The sequence below is a fragment of the Panulirus ornatus genome, chromosome 32 (assembly GCF_036320965.1).
Source record: "Panulirus ornatus isolate Po-2019 chromosome 32, ASM3632096v1, whole genome shotgun sequence".
NCBI lineage: Eukaryota > Metazoa > Arthropoda > Malacostraca > Decapoda > Palinuridae > Panulirus > Panulirus ornatus.
In genome coordinates, this window is record NC_092255.1 from 2,510,667 (window position 1) to 2,530,848 (window position 20,182).

The 20,182-nt window shown below is 39.5% G+C and overlaps 1 protein-coding gene across 1 annotated transcript in view; it reads left to right on the forward strand.

Moving 5' to 3' along the window:
- LOC139758941 (uncharacterized) overlaps positions 1–20,182 on the forward strand; it is a 222,005-nt gene that overhangs the window by 141,372 nt on the left and 60,451 nt on the right. Inside the window, exons 10-14 of the mRNA XM_071680756.1 lie at positions 3,577–3,732; positions 5,394–5,555; positions 11,692–11,791; positions 14,180–17,096; positions 17,405–17,463. Coding sequence (XP_071536857.1) covers positions 3,577–3,732; positions 5,394–5,555; positions 11,692–11,791; positions 14,180–17,096; positions 17,405–17,463 — 3,394 coding nt within the window. The remainder of the gene's footprint in view (positions 1–3,576; positions 3,733–5,393; positions 5,556–11,691; positions 11,792–14,179; positions 17,097–17,404; positions 17,464–20,182) is intronic.

A 20,182-nucleotide genomic window follows, 5' to 3' on the forward strand; every position in this document is an offset into this window, starting at 1 on the left:
TTTATCAAGAGTCAAGAAAAACAGAGTGTGTTTTCATTGTATGTTTGTGCTGTGTAATGATAGCTGACTTTGTTTACTTTTGGAGACAAGGGGTTATAGAAGAAAGATATTTCATTAGATATCAGAATGCCAAGCAATGGGACAGGGAAGCAAGAACTGTTCATTAGATGTCAAAATGCCAAGGAAGGTGGAAACATGACTGTAAAGAGATTAGAAGGTAGAAGAAAAGTACAGTATCACAAAGTATTTAAGGATAATAAGTTCTAGTCAGTATCAGTTTTGTGAAAAGTATGAATACCTTTCCGTCACTGTAGTCCTCTACTGCATTCAGTTGGATGTTTGATGACCTCTCACTGATAGAAAAATTACTTTGATGGTAAAGATATGTATTCCACCAACATCAAAGACTTTTCATTGTTGCATACTTTCCACTTTGCCCTCTTCACTCTTTTACTGGGAGCAATGTCCTCAGACAAATGTGATGACTTTTGAAAAGTTGAATGATCAAATAAGTTAAGGAGATGGTGCCACATGCGTGTATGACTCCCTTCCCATACTGTATGAATAGGTAATTACAGATATGCAACTACTATCAGGATGGTAAAGCATGAAGTCACATGTCGGTGCCATTGATCTTGTTTGTTGTTGTTCAACTTCTTCTCCATTGAATCCTTCTTAGGTTCTGTAGACAGAGGGTCCAAAAAGTCATACTTAAGTCTCACAGAAGTTGGAATACCAAGCAATTCAAAGTGCTGATAAGGGGAAATTCCCTCTTAATAAGACTTTTTTGTTCACATCAGATTATAGTACAGTTTACTTTGATACAAATATTTTGATATCTGAATCATATGCCTCATATTTTAATGCCTTGTATTGATACATTGTGTATGTATGTATGTATAACTTTGTTGCTTGATGTTTCGATGCCTTGTACTGTTTCTTATTTGGATGTGTCTTCTTTTGTATTACTTGTTTGTTGCTTCTTAATCAGCTTTTCTGCATACCCAGTACTTTGATTCTAGTTACTTTGTTTACGTTTCCTATTGTACTGAATGCATCTTTTCGTGTATTTGTGCAGAGTTGCACTTGAATGACTTATGTTTCAGTCACCGACTAGGAACCTGTTATTTTGGTATGCTTTTTTCCTTGATATTTGATGTTGCATAACAGATTTGGCAACTTGAAAATTATTTGTATTTCACAGATTGAATCTTTGGATGTCATTATCTGTAACATTTTTCTTCCTTTCCTACCGTGTTTTTTTTCCATATTCTAAAGTTCTTACTTAGGTGAACAACCATAGGGATGTGGATACTCTTGCAGCCAGTACCCAACTTTTTGGCTGGCAGAAGTTTTATTCATGTACATTGTAAGCCAAGGTAATTCTCTAGAGTTATGGTTTATAAACATTTTGTTACTTATACATGATGTAAATGAAACTTGTTAGTTGGTAGGCATGAGTTCCTTAGGCCATACTTGCTCTTATTTTGGCCTGGGACCCTCACCTTCCTAAAATCCTAGTTTTGCCCCTGTGATACTAGTTTTGTTCTTTTGCAATTTATGTGCTAAAAGAAAAAGTGATCAGGAATATTTCGCATGAAAGATGGTGCTTAAGTATACATAGGTGAATGGGGGTTAAGGTAAACAGGCATTATCAGATTGTGTGTTAACAGACAGGTATATTATAGGGAGGATAGGTTTGGTTAGGTGGACCATTTGGTATTTATGAACATGGAAAAAGCATGTGATAGGGTTGACAAAGAGGCCTTGTGGAATGTTATAGATACGTGTAGTTAATGGAGAGTTGCACAGTGCAGTGAGTCACTGGGAAAATAAGGCATATGTGTGAGTAGGAAGAAAGGAGGATGTGTAGTTTGTCAAAAATGGGTTTGTGCCAAGGTTGTGTGATATTTCCATGGTTGTTTGATCTATTTATTGATTGGGTGGTGAAGGAGGTTAATGTAAGGGTCCTCAAAATTGAGTAACAGACATATTTTGCGGGGGGTTGGGGTTCATGGCAGGAGAATTAGCTGCTGTTTGCAGATGACACATGCTTTAGTAGCTGGCTCTAGGAAGAAACACCAGGAGATGGTGTCAGAATTTAGGAGCGTGGAAGGAGAAAGTTGATAGTATGAACAAAAGTAAGTAACCAGGTGCAGCAGGTTGGTAAGACAAAATGGAGTAAATGTACATTTTAGATAACTGGAGTGGATGTGGCAGCTGCTGTAACCATGGTAGTTGAAGTAAGTCATTTGGTGGAATAGGGGACTAAGGTCTTTGGTGCATTAAGGAGTATGCAGAAGTAGAGGTTATTATGTCAGGGATAAAAGGGGTATGTTTGAATGTGAAATAGTCCCAGCAGTGTTGTCATGAATGTGTCTTAAGCCTTGATTGCAAAAGAAAGGGAAAAGGTGGATGCAGTGGAAGCAAGATACGTAAGGACAATATGTAGTGTGAGGCTGATTGTTAGCATAAAGAATGACAGCGTAAGAGAGCTGTGGTAGTGAATGCAGGCTGATTGAGAGCACTAACTAGGGTGCTCTGGAATTGTTCTGATGTATCTGATGTATGGAGAGGATAATTAAAGAAAGACCACTTGTGAAGATCAACTTACCAGAAGTAGAGGGAGCAAGTGGGACAAGCAGACCAAGAGGGAAATGGAAGGATGAAGGAGACTTGGGGCTGTCGGGGCCTGACCTTTCAAGAGAGCATGAGGTGTACATATGATGCAGTGACCTGGAATAATGTGTTACTTGTGGGGTGATGTAGTGTTAGTTAGCTGACCCAGAGCAAATGAATTGGTTTCAGTAAACCAGAGTAATCTTTTGGGATTGTATGTGGTTTTGATATATTACAAAACATTGGCAAAACATATGCAAACAAAATTGCATCCCATTGTAGTCTTAATCAACACCTCACCAGACAGATACCCACATAAGACTACACTCTCCAGGCATGTACGAGTTACCCTTTCTCACCTACGTCCATAACATCATTAATCTGTCTTACCTAACAGACACCATTGTAGCATATCACAACACCCAAACTGCAACTTCCACACTGAAAGTACTAATTACTTTCTTTTCAACTGTCCTGTGCTAACCCCAAAAGACACATGCACAACGTTACCATATTTTTTGACCTGTGGTCCTATCTGGGTAGGCATGGCTTGCTTCCTGAGCATTGAAAGAGCCCTTTAGAAGGCACCTCTTGGGCAGAAAGGTTAAGTACAGTTCATATAGATGTAGTTAGTTTGTTCTCTTGGATGTTCATTGCAGGTTTTATAGAAACATTATTAATTTTATGATTATTCATTGTTGTATTATTTAGCCTTTTTTTTTTTTTTTAGACATAATGAATCATTGCAGGGAGACTATTAGTCATCTTCTAGTCTGCTGCATTGGTTTCCAAAAATGACTACATGTAGAGAAATGAAAGCCTGATCATGTATAACCAGAACAGTATTGTAGATCATTGTTTTCAGTGTGGAGACCTTGGTAAAACAGATCCATTTTCCTGTATCAGAATCCTTGAAGCATGTTTGATAAACTGATTAAAAAGAAACTCTGTTTTCAGACCGTTGATTGTGAGGAAGATTTCTTAGTAGCAGCTAACAGTGATATAGCACAACTGTGTGCGGAGAATATTCTTTTATGGCAGCACTTCCTCAGTGTGGTAATGAGCTCAGAGCCCGTGAGACAGCACCTTGCAAGGCAACATCATATGCAGCGGGTGAGTCATGATGCTCTTCTCATGTTGTCAGTCATTCTCATAGTATCTGTCAAAATGCTCTTACTTATGATTATAACAATGTCCTCCTAGATTTGCTGCTACTAAACTGTAACAGACTTTCATTATGTTAGTACCTCAGTTTTAATATTATGTAAAGACTCTTTTGCTTCACACACTTTCTTTACTAGTCGCTTCTTCAATGTATCTCTGAAAACTCCTGGGATGAAAGTAGCTTTCCATGATATGGTAACCCCTAGTAGTCACAGTTATTGCAGTGAAATCCCTCAGTAGCATATTGTTGAATAACTGAGTTCAGATACTTTCACTATCTGCTGCCAACCTACACTCATATTTATCACCAACCCTCATTTCCTGGATTTTAACTTCCTGTGTCATCAAATGGTCCTGTAGAATCTGCTGCCTGTTCATGATTTTAGCTGTCACCATCCCTCAGCACCTTACTGATGAACTCCGTGTTTATTCCCATGTGCACAGACTATTCTTCTTACTTCTGCTCACTGTCATCACTGTCCTTCAGTATGTTATTTTCAGCTCCATGAGACTTGATATGTCTCCAGAATCTTCTGCCTCTAACTCTTAGCTGCTGCTATTCCTCAGAATTCCCTTGTTAATTCCGTCAATCATAAGACTGGCCTACAGACTTTCATACCTATCTCCCTCTTTCATGTACTATTACCAGTGTTCATGAGAATATCATTGTTGACTCTTTCATGTCAATTTCATGCCACTGTCTTCTGAGATCTACATCCTCCTTGCAATAATTAGTACCTCCATTCCTCAATATCTATGTTTTAACTTCCTTAGTCATAACATTGTTCTCCATGATCTACAGCTACCTTGCCTTCATTCCTGCCACAAGGTTGTCATTGGGAAGATGAACAAAAGGGGTATAAGTAAGATTAGCTTGAAAGACACTTGTTGTATGTCTGTCTGTGACTTGCTGTATTGCAAACCTCTCAGATCCAGCACCTTCAAGGACCTAGCTGAAGCTGGTTTTCAGAAATTCTTGGTCTTTAGTAACCTAAGCCAGTCTCATAGCCTAATCTTGCATGATTCCTTGCACAGTCTGTCATTTCATAATGTAATTTGTGTTGGTTTTAACACATTCTGTTTTGTTTATTATGCAGCATACAATGGACATATGTAACAATAAGAAATAAAGAAATTCCTAGACAATTCTATCCAGTCATTTCAGCCTGGTCCTGACAGCTTCTTTAAACAAATGTGAGTGTCTTCAAGCAAGTATTCCCCAGTTGGACTCAGCTCTTACTTTTGACTGTGTGGATTAGTGGTTACTTCCTCTCATTATAACTGGCTGGCCAGGAATTGTTATCCCACCTGCCTGTTTTACCTTCTAGTAGGTTTAGACTGTCATATCAGATCTAATAGTGATAGGATGAAATAGTAAAGAGTTTGATGTAGACAAATATTCACTTTGTTTAGTTGACATCACATCCTCTTAGATAGTTGTCTTTGCAGCAGAAGGTGACTGATCAAAATTAATATTTCCATGTGACTTTCTTCTGTTTAAGCATAGAAATAAGATTCAAATTAGAGTCTTATGATATTTACAATTTTCTGTTTGTTTCTCAGAACTAAATATGAATGAAAATGCTGTATGTTTTTTTCATTATTTACAGGTTAAAAGATTTGCTGAAGCATTTTTTGTCATAGACAATCCTCGCCCTTCAGCAAGTGGATGCTATGATAGCAACTACCAGAACTATGTCTTAATATCAGAGGCTGTGAGACGTTCACGTTACTTCAGTCTTTTGCCACCACTTGCCATTGAGTGTACTGAGGTAAGGTACCCATACAGTTTGAATTAGGAAATTTTCCCACTAAAAATTTTGTAAAGGATTTATGCATCAATTAGTCACACAAATATTCCATGATAGATGTAGTTTGTATGAAGGAACAGATTTGCTACCAATCTTGAGATGTCATGGGAGGATGGACAACTAATAAGATGCAGAGTCTAGACACATTAGTCAGGAAATGAAAAATATTGATTGAACAAGAAAGAGTGGGATTCAAAAACTTTGATCATTTTTTTTCTTGTGTTTCTTCCACAGCCCCAAATTCAGAGTACAGAATGCATGACAGATATTCTCAAGATGTTTGATTTATTTGTTAACCATCCTTATTTTGTGATAAGGAATTAGCAGGAACCCTCCACTACTACTGATAGCCATTTTATGACAGAAATTCCTAGATGCAGCTGGAATGATGTTGGGGTTTATCTATATTTCTTTTCATGATTGTTATCATTATTATCATTATTATTATTATTAGTAGTAGTATTTCATAACTGATTGCCATTTCCCACATTTGCAAGGTAGTGCCAGGAACAGATAAAGAAAGGCTACATACACTCGCACCCATTCTCTAGTTGTAATGTGTATTGGACCAAAATTGTTATTATTGTATTATTTATTTCATACTTGATCACTTTTCCTACTTGAGCAAGGCATTGCCAGGAAACAGACAAAGAAAGACAGACATCCACTCACGTGCACATATATATAAATATACACAGAAGAAGGAGTCAGGCGGGGAGTGCTCATCCTCTTCAAAGGCTCAGACTGGGGTGTCTGAATGTGTGTGGATGTAACCAAGATGAGAAGAAAGGAGAGGTAGGTAGTATGTTTGAGGAAAGGGGTTGGTGAGAGGACAAGTGCTGAGGAAGGAGTAGCACTACTCCTGAAGCAGGAGTTGGGGGTGTGATAGAGTGTAAGAAAGTAAATTCTAGATCGATGTGGGTAAAACTGAAAGTGGATGGAGAGAGATGGGTGATTTTTGGTGCCTATACACCTGGTCATGAGAAGAAAGATCATGAGAGGCAGGTGTTTTGGGAGCAGCTGAGTGAGTGTGTCAGCAGCTTTGGTGCACAATACTGGGTATTAGTAATGGGTGATTTGAATGCGAAGGTGAGTTATGTGGCAGTTGAGGGTATAGTTGGTATACATGGGGTATTCAGTGTTGTGAATGGAACTGGTGAAAAGCTTGTGAATTTTTGTGCTGAAAAAAGATGGTGATTGGGAATACCTGGTTTAAAAAGAGAGATATGCATAAATATATGTATGTGAGTAGGAGAGATGGTCAGAGGGCATTAATGGATTACATGTTAATTGATAGGCATGTAAAAGATAGACTTTTGGATGTTAATGATGCTAATGTGCTGAGAGGGGCAGCTAGAGGGATGTCTGATCACTATCTTGTGGAAGCTAAGGTGAAGATTTGTAGAGGTTTTCAAAAAAGAAGAGAGATTGTCAGGGAGAAGAGAGTTGTGAGAGTAAGTGAGCTTGGAAAGGAGACTTGTTTAAGGAAGTACCAGGGGAGATTGAGTGTAGAATGGCAAAAGGTTAGAGCAAATGATGTGAGGGGAGTGGTTGAGGAATGGGATGTGTTTAGGGAAGCAGTGATGGCATATGCAAAAGATGCATGTGGCTTGAGAAAAGTGGGAGGTGGGCAGATTAGAAAGGCTAGTGAGCGGTGGGATAAAGAAGTTGTTAGCGAAAGAGAAAAGACAGGCATTTGGATGCTTCTTACAAGGAAGGAGTGCAGATGCCTGGGAGATGTATAAAAGAAAGCAGCAGGAGGTCAAGAGGAAGGTGCAAGGGTTGGAAAAAAGGGCAAATGAGAGTTGGGGTGAGAGAGCATTGTTAAATTTTAGGGAGAATAAAAAGATGTTTTGGAAGGAGTTAAATAATGTATGTAAGACAAGAGAACAAATGGGAACATTGGTGAAGGGGGCAAGGGGGAAAGTAATAACAGGGAGTGATGAAGTGAGAAGGAGATGGAGTGAGTATTTTGAAGGTTTGTTAAATTCTTTAATGATAGAGTGGCAGATGTAGGGTGTTTTGCTCAGGGTGTTGTGCGAAGTGAGAGGGTCAGGGAGAATGGTTTGGTTAAGGGAGAAGAAGTAGTGAAAGCTTTGCAGAAGATGAAAGCTGGCATAGCAGCAGGTTTGGATGGTATTGCAGTAGAATTTATTAAGAAAGGGGTTGATTGTGTTGAGGATTGGTTGGTAAGGATATTCAGTATATGTATGGATCATGGTGAAGTGCCTGAGGATTGGCAGAATGCATGCATAGTGCCATTGTACAAAGTCAAAGGGGATAAAGGTGAGCATTCAAACTACGTAGGCATATGTTTGTTGAGTATTCCTGGGAAGTTATGTGGGGGGTATTGATTGAAAGGATGAAGGCATGTACAGAGCATCAGATTGGGGAGGAGCAGTTTGGTTTCAGAAGTGGTAGAGGATGTGTGGATCAGGTGTTTGCTTTGAGGAATGTGTGTGAGAAATACTTAGAAAAACAGATGGATTTGAATGTAGCATTGATGGATCTGGAGAAGGCATATGATAGGGTTGATAGAGATGCTTTGTGGAAGGTCTTAAGAGTATATGATGTGGAAGGTAAGCTGGTAGAAGCAGTGAAAAGGTTTTACCAAGGATGCAAGATGTGTAAGAGTAGGAAGAGAGGAGAATGATTGGTTTCCAGTGAAGGTCAGTCTGCAGCAGGGGTGTGTGATGTCCCCATGGTTGTTTAATTTGTTTATGGATGGGATGTTTAAGGAGGTAAATGCAAAAGTTTTGGAGAGAGGGGTGAGTATTCAGTCTATTGGAGAGGAGAGGGCCTGGGAAGTGAGTCAGTTGTTCGCCAATGATACATCTCTGTTGGCTGATTTGAGTGAGAAACTGCAGAAGTTGGTGACTGAGTTTGGAAAGTGTGTAAATGTAAGTAAGAGCAAGGTTATTAGGCTCAGTAGGGTTGAGAGACAAGTAAATTGGGATGTAAGTTTGAATGGAGAAAAACTGGAGGAATTGTAATGTTTTAGATATCTGGGAGTGGACTTAGCAGTGAATGGAATCATGGAAGCAGAAGTGATTCACAGGGTGGGGGAGGAGATGAAGGTTCTGGAAGTGATGAAAAATGTGTGGAAGGAAAAAGTCTTCTGGAGAGCAAAAATGGGTGTATTTGAAGGAAGACTCGTTCCAACAATGTTATATGGTTGTGAGGCATGGGCTATGGATAGGGGTTGTACAGAGGATGGTGGCTGTGTTGGAAATGAAATGTTTGAGGACATTATGTTGTGTGAGATCGTTTAATCGAATAAGTAATGAAAGGGTAAGAGAGATGTGCAGAAATAAAAAGTGTGGTTGAGAGAGCAGAAGAGGGTGTGTTGAAATGGTTTGGACACATGGAGAGAATGAGTGAGGAAAGATTGACAAAGAAGATATGTGTGTCAGAGGTTGGGGGGAACAAGGAGAAGTGGGAAACCAAATTGGAGATGGATGGATGGAGTGAAAAAGATCTTGAGCGATCAGGGCCTGACATATGGGAGGATGAGAGGCATGCAAAGAATAGAGTGAATTGGAATGATATGGTATACCAGGGTCAACTTGCAGTTAATGGACGGAACTGGGCATGTGAAGTGTCTTGGGTAAACAATGGAAAGGTCTGTGGAGCCTGGATGTGGATAGGGAGCTTTGGTTTCCGGGCATTACACGACAGCTAGAGACTAAGTGTAAACAAATGTGGCCTTTTTTGTCTGTTTTCCTCGCACTACCTCGCTGATGCATTGTTGCAGCGATGATGTTTCCTGTGGGGTGGATTAGTGCCAGGAATGTATGAAGGCTAGCATGAATATGTACATGTTTATATATGTGTATGTCTGTGTGTTTGTATTTATATGTGTATGTATATGTGTATATTTTGATATGTATATTTATATGTATGTATATGTGCGTGTATGGGCGTTTATGTATATACATCAACATAAGTGGATGGGCCAGACTTCATCTGTTTCCTGGTGCTACCTCGCTGATACAGGAAACGGCGGTCAAGTACAATAATGATGATAATAATAATGATAATAATGATATTTTTTTCATATATATTTGCCATTTCTTGCATTAGCAAGGTAGCGTTAAGAACAGAGAACAACCTCAGAGGGAAAATCCTTAATTGGCCCCCTTTTCTGTTCCTTCTTTTGGAAAATTAAAAAACTGGAGGGGAGGATTTCCAACCCCCCTGCTCCCTCCCCTTTTAGTCAACCTTTACGACATGCAGGGAATGCATGGGAAGTATTCTTTCTCCCTTATCCCTGGGGATAGGGGAGACAAAAAGAATGTAATGATGGCACCAGTCATAAATCAGTATTTATATCTTAGTTTATGGAAAATAGTTTGAGGTATGTTTACTCAAATCACCAGGCTTCTTTCTCTAAGTCTCTAATTCCTTTTTATCTCCTTTACCTGTAGCACTATCCCTCTGTTTCCTAAGGACTTGCTGTCTTTGAAAATCCCCAATGAGTCTGATTCTGTAGACGGAGCATAATGGTAATTTGCTTGAAGTGATCCATGAACAGGATTTGCAGGTAGATTAGCTGCCTCCAAGTGCTTTGGATTCAGTCCACCCACATTTTCTTTCTTGTATTCTCGTGTGTTGTAGAAGACGACTAAAAGGGGTGGGTAGGGGGTGGAAATCCTCTTCTCCAGTTTTTACTTTTCCATAAGAAAGAACAAAGAAGGGGGACAAGTGAGGATTTTCACTCTAAGGCTCAGTACTCTGTTCTTGACGCTACTTTGCTAATGCGGGAAATGGTGAATATGTATGAAAAAAAAGATAAAACACACACGCACACACACACACACACACACACACACACACACACACACACACACACACACACACACACACATATATCAAAGAAGAGAGCAGAGTAAGGGTAACTAGATCACAACCTTTAAGTTTTTAAAGCAGTGACACAGACCGTGTACAAGTCTTTAAGATGTGTACGGGTAGAACAACAAAACATAAAACATCAAATCATTCAAGAATTTTTTTAAAAAGGATTTGAGGAAGTACTTTTATAGTGTAAGAGTGGTGGATGAATGGAATAAAATTTCTGAAGACATGGGTAATGTAGGCAGTATACAAAAATTCAGGAAGCTGCACAGTAATGTTCAAGAGATGGAGTCCCATGAGTATAAAACTCCCACCTCATACAGTACAGTGGGTGATTACATATGTACAGTCGGATGGAGTGGAGTCTTTTATGAGCATCTTTGTAGATGATGCCAAGATCTTGTAAGAAGAGTAAATAAAAGTGATTGCATCAGCAGTCAGAAGGACCTGGACAGATTTCAAAGTTGGTGTAATGAATGTCAATGAAATTTGATCCAAGAAAGTTCAAGTACCAAGGAATGACACAGTGAAAGATAGCCTCAGTATGGTTATTACTTACTGAGAAATATGTCATAGGAATTTGTGTATGAAAGAGACCAGGGGTCATTTGTGCCAAACCTGTTGCCAGAGTTCCATATCAGAATTATCCTTAAAGGAAACAAGCTGTATGCTGGCAAATATTAGAATTACATTTATGTATAGTGATAAGGAAGTGTTTGTTATGCTATTTAAAATGAATAATACACCAAACTGAATACTACTTGAGAGAGTCCAGAAATGGTCATCTAGGATGATACTTGAATTAAAAGAGCTGTGCTATATTAAGAGCCTAAGAGTTGCAAATTTGCCAGTCATGAAGGAGAGAAAAGATATAAGTGATACGATTACAGGTCTTAGGTTTCTAAATCAGTTAAATGTTAACAGTGAGGCTTCTTCATGAGATGTAATGACAGAGTAACCAGAGGCCACAACAAGAAGCTCTTTAGAAGGAATATGAAGAGCTACCATTTTAGTGTAAGGGTTGTGGATGGTTTGAGTAGACTAAGCAATGAAACTGAGAGTGCCAGCAGTATACAAAAGCTTAAAAACTATTTGATGATAAAGTTCAAGAGCTAGGGCTTCATGAGTTTAGAGCTTTCTCCCTGTGCTGCAGAGATAGGTGATTTTGGAGAAAACTTAAGTATTTTCCTGATCATTTATTTAGAGCTCCTTATATCATGCTGAACTCTTCTTACATTCTCAGATGGATGGTGATGTATCTACATTACCTGTGATTTTTGAGGATCAGTATCAGCATGTTGCAGAATTTGCCCGCAGGAGATCAATAGTCAGTCGAAAATCAGGTAAGAATTTGTGCTCATACCTGAGCTGAAAATATTTGTAATATTTTTTTTTTTTTTTTTTTTTTTTTTTTTTTTTTTTTTTTTTATACTTTGTCGCTGTCTCCCGCGTTTGCGAGGTAGCGCAAGGAAACAGACGAAAGAAATGGCCCAACCCCCCCCCCCCATACACATGTACATACACACGTCCACACACGCAAATATACATACCTACACAGCTTTCCATGGTTTACCCCAGACGCTTCACATGCCTTGCTTCAATCCACTGACAGCACGTCAACCCCTGTATACCACATGACTCCAATTCACTCTATTTCTTGCCCTCCTTTCACCCTCCTGCATGTTCAGGCCCCGATCACACAAAATCTTTTTCACTCCATCTTTCCACCTCCAATTTGGTCTCCCTCTTCTCCTCGTTCCCTCCACCTCCGACACATATATCCTCTTGGTCAATCTCTCCTCACTCATTCTCTCCATGTGCCCAAACCATTTCAAAACACCCTCTTCTGCTCTCTCAACCACGCTCTTTTTATTTCCACACCTCTCTCTTACCCTTACGTTACTTACTCGATCAAACCACCTCACACCACACATTGTCCTCAAACATCTCATTTCCAGCACATCCATCCTCCTGCGCACATCTCTATCCATAGCCCACGCCTCGCAACCATACAACATTGTTGGAACCACTATTCCCTCAAACATACCCATTTTTGCTTTCCGAGATAATGTTCTCGACTTCCACACATTTTTCAAGGCTCCCAAAATTTTCGCCCCCTCCCCCACCCTATGATCCACTTCCGCTTCCATGGTTCCATCCGCTGACAGATCCACTCCCAGATATCTAAAACACTTCACTTCCTCCAGTTTTTTCTCCATTCAAACTCACCTCCCAATTGACTTGACCCTCACCCCTACTGTACCTAATAACCTTGCTCTTATTCACATTTACTCTCAACTTTCTTCTTCCACACACTTTACCAAACTCAGTCACCAGCTTCTGCAGTTTCTCACATGAATCAGCCACCAGCGCTGTATCATCAGCGAACAACAACTGACTCACTTCCCAAGCTCTCTCATCCCCAACAGACTTCATACTTGCCCCTCTTTCCAGGACTCTTGCATTTACCTCCCTTACAACCCCATCCATAAACAAATTAAACAACCATGGAGACATCACACACCCCTGCCGCAAACCTACATTCACTGAGAACCAATCACTTTCCTCTCTTCCTACACGTACACATGCCTTACATCCTCGATAAAAACTTTTCACTGCTTCTAACAACTTGCCTCCCACACCATATATTCTTAATACCTTCCACAGAGCATCTCTATCAACTCTATCATATGCCTTCTCCAGATCCATAAATGCTACATACAAATCCATTTGCTTTTCTAAGTATTTCTCACATACATTCTTCAAAGCAAACACCTGATCCACACATCCTCTACCACTTCTGAAACCACACTGCTCTTCCCCAATCTGATGCTCTGTACATGCCTTCACCCTCTCAATCAATACCCTCCCATATAATTTACCAGGAATACTCAACAAACTTATACCTCTGTAATTTGAGCACTTGTAATATATTTTCCTTATTATTCTTACTCCATACTGTGTTTGTGCAAATTGAATCTTCAAATATTTGGACTACAAATGATAGAAAATCACCACTTAGTGGACTTCACTAAGATTGTCTGGATATTCTCTGTTGTGCCTGGTGAGCCTGGTTAGTACTTTGTGTATATTTTTAGCTTTTCATACATGTATCTTCAAGAGAATCTTCAGAATGCCAGCTGAGTAATATGAGTCTGTCCTAGGATTAGCCTTTAGACTGTTATTCATTAATGAAGTCTCATCCTTTTAGTCTTTTCATGAGATGTTTTATTTATTATTCCCATATTTTAGCTGTTTGGGCCCTTGATATAAAAGATGACCTAAAGACCTAATATTTAGTCTCACAAGATTGTAGGGAATAGAACTTTCACCAAGAAAGTGCTAATTTTTTATTATTTTCAGATGAAGAAAGTGACTTTTTTGTTTTGTGTAGAGATTTTCACCTGACAGACCATTTTCTTATTCTTTTCATATCAGAATTCACCTCCAGAAATGGATCTCTCTCCTAGAACAATTTAGAAATTCTAGCTCAGGTATAATAATGATTTATGATATCGTATTTCAAGAACACGTTTAATTTACTTGCAAATCACCAATGAAATCATATTTAAAGAAATAAAGATTTTACTATTTCACACAATTTTTACCAATTTTTTTGACTAAAAGACAAGTACTGTAAGATGTTCTTGTCTTCACTGACAGTGTTTCACTCTTTCATAATGAGTTTTGGTCTGTTTTGAATTAGTTTTAACACAATCTCTTTATTTCAGAAAATTATCTCAGTACAACAGATATCCAGCTAGCTATGGATCAGTTAGAAGCAGAAAATGGGAAGAGGGAAGTGATCCCTCCTGATGTCACCAGACCTGAGCCTCAGACTCGTAATGGTCTGAAATCTGCTGCAAAGGAATCTCACATTTCAATCATCTCACAGCTTGAGGCAAAATCAAATGTAAATCACGACTCCAAGTCACTCACAAGTCATGATAATAAATCACTTACCAGTACTACATTTGACTCAAAAGCGCCAAGTACAAGTGGGTATGAATCACGTGGGACAAGCAATAATGAAGGAAAGACCTCAAAATATGTTGCAAAGAACAATAAGTCCCAGACACAGGGTGTAAAGACTTCTGGTCAAAGTTATGTGATTGAAAAAGAAAGTGCACCTAGTAAAGAATCCAAGGGAACATTTAAGGCAGGTACTAAAAGTGGAGAGGGCCGATCACGCAGCAATGATTCACGAGTATCCTCAGTTCACAGTGGTGGGAGTGGGAGCAGTAAACATACCCTGGGCAGTGGATCTGAAAGTGATGAAAAGACATTAGCTTCAAAGGCATCTAAAGGATCAAAGGGTTCTAAATGTTCTGAGGGTTCAGGAAATAAAGAAGAATCAGATTCTGAAGATAAACCTCCATTGCCTCCACGAACAGACAAGATGCCAAAGGATTTCAAGCCTCCCATTCCACCAAAAACTCATAAACTTCCAATGCCCAGAAACAGTTTAAAAGAAAAACTGAAAAATAACTTGAAATTAGAATTACGGCTCCCAGCTAATCAAGGGTCAGCATATAAAAGAGCAAAGTTTAAATTGAAATTGATACAGCGAGCACAGCAGCTTAGATCTAATAGCTCGAGTAATCATAAAAGTAAAAGAGCCCAGGCAAATGCCATTGCAGAGAATGTTGTTCTTTTGAAATACCGTCGACTAGAGCCCTCTCTTAGCATGCCTTATAATCTTGGTGCTCACACACCTGGCAGCGGGAGTGGGGGTGGAGGGGATCAGCTCATGAGACACTCCCAGAGTACATTATCTATGCCCTCTTTCCTGTGGGAAGTAGCAAATGCTTCATCTCCAGGAATCACAGAGTCCATGCCAGACCTTTTGGCCTCGGATACAGAATCTTCATCTGAGATAAACCGTAATGGGCCATTAGTCCCACCAACTAGACCAGTGAGATTAGACCGCAATCCTCCAGTTCTTTCAAATGTTGAAGTTGGCATTGTATCTGCATCAGATTCCACATTATTACAGATTGGTGGAGAAAAGGTTGAACCAGTAATACTAAGTAAGAAAATGACATCACCAGTTAAAAAGACACCAGACAATCCCAAACCTTTAATTCTGCAGCAAGACTCTTCCTCTAATAGTGATATTACATCGGAACAAAGCGGATGGGTATCAAATTCTAGTAGACAGAGCTCAGGGTCATCAAGTGGTCAAATTAGTCCTGATTTAGATATAAAACAGTTTCCTATTAAAGATATGCTTTCAGCAACTTCCACTGCCCAGTTCAAAACGAATGGAGTAAGTAGTAATAGTTCAAATTCCAATGGAACGAAAAGCAATGCAGCCAAATCCAATGGAACAAAAGTGAATGGTACAAAAACTAACCGAACAAAAAGCAACGGTGGAAAAGTCAATGGACCACAAACTCCAAAGACTCCTGTGAATGAAACACCTATAAAAACTATACCAGGAGTCAAGTACAAAGGTAAGCAAGGATCAAGAAGCCCAGCAAATCAAAGGACAAGCAGGTCAGAATCTCGGACTCAGGGTCACAAGGCAGGTGGGAAGGAAGCCACGCAGAGATCTGCTTCTAATGACCAGCTGCAGATGAAACAAAGAAAAAGTCCACATAGAAAAGAAGTTAAGAAGTCACAGTCACTACAGAAAGTTAATAACAATAATAGATCGGATCCTCATGTTTATGAAGAAGTACCTTTGCCACCACCTCCTAAAGAGTTTCAGGATCCATTACCTGGTCTTCGAGAAGCTTTAAAAAGGGGTGGCTTTGCTACCACTGGAAGGATACCACGAGAAGACAGAAGTGCTAAACATACAGTTGGTGGATACAAGGAGAGACCTAGAAGCGAAAGTCCTAAAACAGAAACAGGTAGAGTCCAAAGAGATGATGGATATAAAAGTGAACGTAGCCATGGCAGTTCGCGTACTGTTACACCAAGGCATAGTGGGGAGTTTGAATTGGAAGATATGACTAACGTGTATGAGAGTGTCAGTGAAGTTTTAAATGACGTTAAGAGGACTTCAAGAAGAGCAGGGCATGGTCATGATAAATTCAATTCTTTGCCATCTATGAGAAGAAGACATCAATCTACATCTGGTCCTGGAAGGCCAGAAAAAAGAGGACCAAGTAGAAAAATGGCTGGTACTCCTGATCGGTTATCTGAACCCACACCTACAAAACTGAACCAACATCACATAAATGGAACAGAGCGTGTACGGACTCAGTCAGCACCTCCTCCAAATATAGATAAAAGTGATTCCTTTAGGGATTATCCTGGCTCTCGTGACAAAGACTCAAAACCACATAGGAGATCAGATCCTTTGTCAGTGAAATCTGAACCACCGACCCACTTAGCTGATAGCAAGTGCACGTTGCTTGAACTGTTTTTGGAGCAGCAGGGAGCTAGTGTATGGGCTCACCGGGAGGCGCAACGAGAACTCCTAAAGGCTGCTCAGAGTGCTGCTAGAAAAGAAGCTTTAAATAATGAGACCAGACTCCTTCAGGAGGCTGCACGAAAGGCAGAAGAACATTCCAAGCTTAACTCGGATGTGAAAAATAAACCAGACATCATGAATGATGGTTTTGATGACAGTTTGTCGGACATCCCCCCACCACCAAGACCTCCTTCACCAAGGTATTTCTTTTCCATTATATATATGTTTCTTTATTGTTGTAGATAATCACAAATAGCATTTACATATCACTTCATTATAGGTAAATGTATTGATTAATTTTTTGATATATGAGATACTATTTGTAGCAATTCTTATACTGATATGTGAAAGGCCTCATATCAGAACTGTGTTATTATGGTATACTTAATTGTTTCAGTTGTTGAGTGCACAATGTATTTACTAAGTCATTTTGATTTTCTCTCCAAAATGCAATACATTAGTTTCAGCCTAATTCAAATATGGAGATGTAACAGCTCTTCCAGTAGCACAGTCATATTATATTACATTTTAGTGGACATGTTTTGGGCAAGAGCATTTTCTATTGTGATTTTGAAAGAACATATGATACAAGTAAGTACGAAGTTGTTTTAAGCCAAGAGAAAGTGTAGCATAAGAAAGGAGCTGCTGTATGTGCTCAGATGATACTCTTGAGGAGAATATAATCACATTCAGCAGTGAAGGAGTCTTGAATAGCCAACATAAGTGTCGTCCTTTAGAGTAGTGGAGGAAATACTGCACAAATAGCCAATATAAATGTCCATTTGTGGACTAGCGGAGGAAGTACAATACAGTTCATGGATATTTAATATTTTCTGTACCTTCCAGTGCAGTGAAATGTTGGAGAGAAAGGGAGAAACCAAGAGTTGGATGGAAGGATAGATAGAGGGACTTTGGTTAAGAGGGATCACAGATGTGGAGGAGCATTGAAATTTTATAAAGATAGGAATGTCTGGAGAAGGTAAAGCATGCATAACTCTTTTAGGTAGTAGAATGTGGTACTCCTCCTGGACCCCTTGCATACTACATAATGTATTCAAATGAGATTTTGTGATGTTCTGATGATGATAACAGCCTGCTATCATGTTTGGTCATATAAGAAAACAATGCGGAGTGATTTTGAATATGATAATAAAGGAAAAGTCAGACACCATGCAGAGCAGAAGAAAACAAAATAGGAGGAGGATGCAACAGGTGATAGGATATGCAGTGGACTTTAACCCATTCACTGTCAGAATATAAGATGCATTTCTGGTTTATTGTCAAGCTTTTTTTTCAAAGAGTATGTATTATAAACATAAGTGCAGTGAATAAGAAAAAATACAAAAATCTGTTACATGTAATAAATGAATAAGAGCAAAATGAAGTAACGTGTTATAGCCATACTATGATCCCTGTGAGATTCGGTCATACATCAACACACCCTTACTCCCTCACACCTCTGCTGGCACATAAATGTTTACAGTAATACAGTAAACATTTTGTGACACTATTTTGTCTTGCACTTTTTTCTTGTATGCTTATGTTCATGAATGATTGCCTTATGATTTTATATACATCATGTTGTGAATATGATAACATCTTTCTATTATTTTTTTTTTTTTTTTTTTTTTTGCTTTGTCGCTGTCTCCCGCGTTTGCGAGGTAGCGCAAGGAAACAGACGAAAGAAATGGCCCAACCCACCCCCATACACATGCCTTGATTCAATCCACTGACAGCACGTCAACCCCGGTATACCACATCGCTCCAATTCACTCTATTCTTTGCCCTCCTTTCACCCTCCTGCATGTTCAGGCCCCGATCACACAAAATCTTTTTCACTCCATCTTTCCACCTCCAATTTGGTCTCCCTCTTCTCCTCGTTCCCTCCACCTCCGACACATATATCCTCTTGGTCAATCTCTCCTCACTCATTCTCTCCATGTGCCCAAACCATTTCAAAACACCCTCTTCTGCTCTCTCAACCACGCTCTTTTTATTTCCACACCTCTCTCTTACCCTTACGTTACTTACTCGATCAAACCACCTCACACCACACATTGTCCTCAAACATCTCATTTCCAGCACATCCATCCTCCTGCGCACATCTCTATCCATAGCCCACGCCTCGCAACCATACAACATTGTTGGAACCACTATTCCCTCAAACATACCCATTTTTGCTTTCCGAGATAATGTTCTCGACTTCCACACATTTTTCAAGGCTCCCAAAATTTTCGCCCCCTCCCCCACCCTATGATCCACTTCCGCTTCCATGGTTCCATCCGCTGACAGATCCACTCCCAGATATCTAAAACACTTCACTTCCTCCAGTTTTTCTCCATTCAAACTCACCTCCCAATTGACTTGACCCTCACCCCTACTGTACCTAATAACCTTGCTCTTATTCACATTTACTCTCAACTTTCTTCTTCCACACACTTTACCAAACTCAGTCACCAGCTTCTGCAGTTTCTCACATGAATCAGCCACCAGCGCTGTATCATCAGCGAACAACAACTGACTCACTTCCCAAGCTCTCTCATCCCCAACAGACTTCATACTTGCCCCTCTTTCCAGGACTCTTGCATTTACCTCCCTTACAACCCCATCCATAAACAAATTAAACAACCATGGAGACATCACACACCCCTGCCGCAAACCTACATTCACTGAGAACCAATCACTTTCCTCTCTTCCTACACGTACACATGCCTTACATCCTCGATAAAAACTTTTCACTGCTTCTAACAACTTGCCTCCCACACCATATATTCTTAATACCTTCCACAGAGCATCTCTATCAACTCTATCATATGCCTTCTCCAGATCCATAAATGCTACATACAAATCCATTTGCTTTTCTAAGTATTTCTCACATACATTCTTCAAAGCAAACACCTGATCCACACATCCTCTACCACTTCTGAAACCACACTGCTCTTCCCCAATCTGATGCTCTGTACATGCCTTCACCCTCTCAATCAATACCCTCCCATATAATTTACCAGGAATACTCAACAAACTTATACCTCTGTAATTTGAGCACTTGTAATATATTTTCCTTATTATTCTTACTCCATACTGTGTTTGTGCAAATTGAATCTTCAAATATTTGGACTACAAATGATAGAAAATCACCACTTAGTGGACTTCACTAAGATTGTCTGGATATTCTCTGTTGTGCCTGGTGAGCCTGGTTAGTACTTTGTGTATATTTTTAGCTTTTCATACATGTATCTTCAAGAGAATCTTCAGAATGCCAGCTGAGTAATATGAGTCTGTCCTAGGATTAGCCTTTAGACTGTTATTC